Source organism: Vespa crabro, chromosome 2, assembly GCF_910589235.1.
Source record: "Vespa crabro chromosome 2, iyVesCrab1.2, whole genome shotgun sequence".
NCBI classification, from domain to species: Eukaryota; Metazoa; Arthropoda; class Insecta; order Hymenoptera; family Vespidae; genus Vespa; species Vespa crabro.
This window is the reverse complement of record NC_060956.1, coordinates 4,932,900-4,934,684: the sequence shown is the minus strand read 5'-3', so window position 1 is coordinate 4,934,684 and position 1,785 is coordinate 4,932,900. Positions and strand designations below refer to the sequence as shown.

Below are 1,785 nucleotides of genomic sequence, written 5' to 3'. Positions count from 1 at the left end.
AAGAAAAAAAAAGCTGAAATTAAGGAAAAAGAAACTCGATCGATTTTTCTATTATATATGTATTCCTTTCGAAGAGTTTGAGCTTTTCCTTTTCCTTTTCTTTTTCTTTTTTTTCTTTTCCCTCCATCCCGCAAAAACGTTCCAATCTTTAGAGATTCTTCGATTCGGACATAAGAATTAATATAATTATGCCAAATCGCAAGTGTTCTTAATCGCTTATCACACATTCTTAGCGAGCGATAGTTTAACACCCTTTTGAACCTTCATTTTATTTGGCACAGTTCCAAGAGGATCCATCGACATTTATCAAAGTCGACCCATCGTTCGAGTCGACTCGGCTTGTTTCCCAGGGAATCATTTTCAATGGAGAGCGACGTCATTGATAGCCCCCCACGCGAAGATCATTAATATCATCTTCCTCGCTTAATCAGGCGAATCACCCTTTTATATGGATTTTAGTATCCAACCCTATGAAAGGGTGATACTTGAACATAAGCGTTTCTATAACCTCTATCCATGATCGTAGCACTACGAGGAGGTTGACTGATGGAATATAAACTAGGAGAGATCCTCGTCAGAGGTGCCTTCGTTCGAGACAAATACATTGGTGGCCTTGGTTTTTGTCTTTGAACGACGACCGAACGATTTCTTTCATGATCTGGCTGTTGTTGACGATCTATTCTCCATCCTGTTGGAGTTCTAGAATAAGATGATTTCTGATGAACCGGCACGGTACTTTTCGTGCTTGTACTAGAATAGAGTCCTTCGTCGTAAAGATGTTGGCCTCGTTCCTTGTAATCCTGATTATGTATACTGTTGATCTCGTCCGAAGGAAATTTAACGTAACTTTGTGCTGATCTTACGTAACTCGATGAACCTTCGAGATCCAAAAGATTTCGTGTGTTAGGGCTGTTAGTAGTAGTAGTAGTAGTAGTAGTAGTAGTAGTTTTTGAATCCTCTAATTCGACTATCGATTCTGCCGTATAACGATCGCCAGAAAGAGGATCGTAAAGAAGAGACTCCGAGGATGAAGGTTCGGCAACGAGCTCGATATTCCTCAAATCCATTGGATTCTTTTCTTTATCATCGGACTTTGTCCTACTTACCTGATTCTCCATTTTACCATTTTCTTCCGTATCCGTTGATATCGTCGTACGAACTTTTCCCTTTGGGAATATTATTTTTGATCTTGTATCTTGTGTTCTTTCTGACTCAAAATGTTTATTAAAACGTTCATCCTCATCGTTTTCCGAGCTATCATTTTTAAAAGGAGATTTACTATTGTTCGAAAGTTTCATAGGGTCAACGTTCAGCAACGTTGTTTCTATAATGACATCGTCCTTGATAGTTGCTTCACTGGATATGTTGCTATCAGATTCGTCCATATTGAAGATAGTATGATTGAAACGAATAGAAATTTCATCTTGGGAATTGTCAAACATATCATTCTCGTTTTTTTTTTTAACAATCGATTCCTCATTTCTCTCTCGATGTTCTTCCTCCATATGTAATCTATCCAAGTTCTTTACAGGTATAGTGATCCCAGCTTCGCCATGTTTCAAAATCTCACTTTCGAATTCGGTGAATTCTTCCTCTGGTGTATCGGTATTGTCAACGTACTCATCATCATCCTCATCGACGTTTTCCTCAACTTGTTCATCCTCATACATCGTTTCTTGTTCTTCACCACCGTTTATTTCCATACCAGAAGCCTCCGAACTGTTACCATTATTCTCGATCTTATCTTCAATGATTAATGGGATCTCGGGGAATTGTCTCAGGGGT

General features: G+C 38.8%; 1 protein-coding gene across 2 annotated transcripts in view; it reads right to left on the bottom strand.

Moving 5' to 3' along the window:
- LOC124432883 (putative uncharacterized protein DDB_G0277255) overlaps positions 1-1,785 on the bottom strand; it is a 49,937-nt gene continuing 48,152 nt past the window's right edge. The window contains exons 3-4 of one of the 2 annotated variants that reach the window (XM_046982173.1): positions 1,107-1,785; positions 726-877 (exon numbers count right to left, since the gene is read on the bottom strand). The exon at positions 1,107-1,785 is cut by the window's right edge and continues 602 nt beyond it. In XM_046982173.1, coding sequence (XP_046838129.1) covers positions 860-877; positions 1,107-1,785 — 697 coding nt within the window. In that variant the 3' untranslated portion in view covers positions 726-859. The other variant, XM_046982172.1, reaches the window with a different exon arrangement.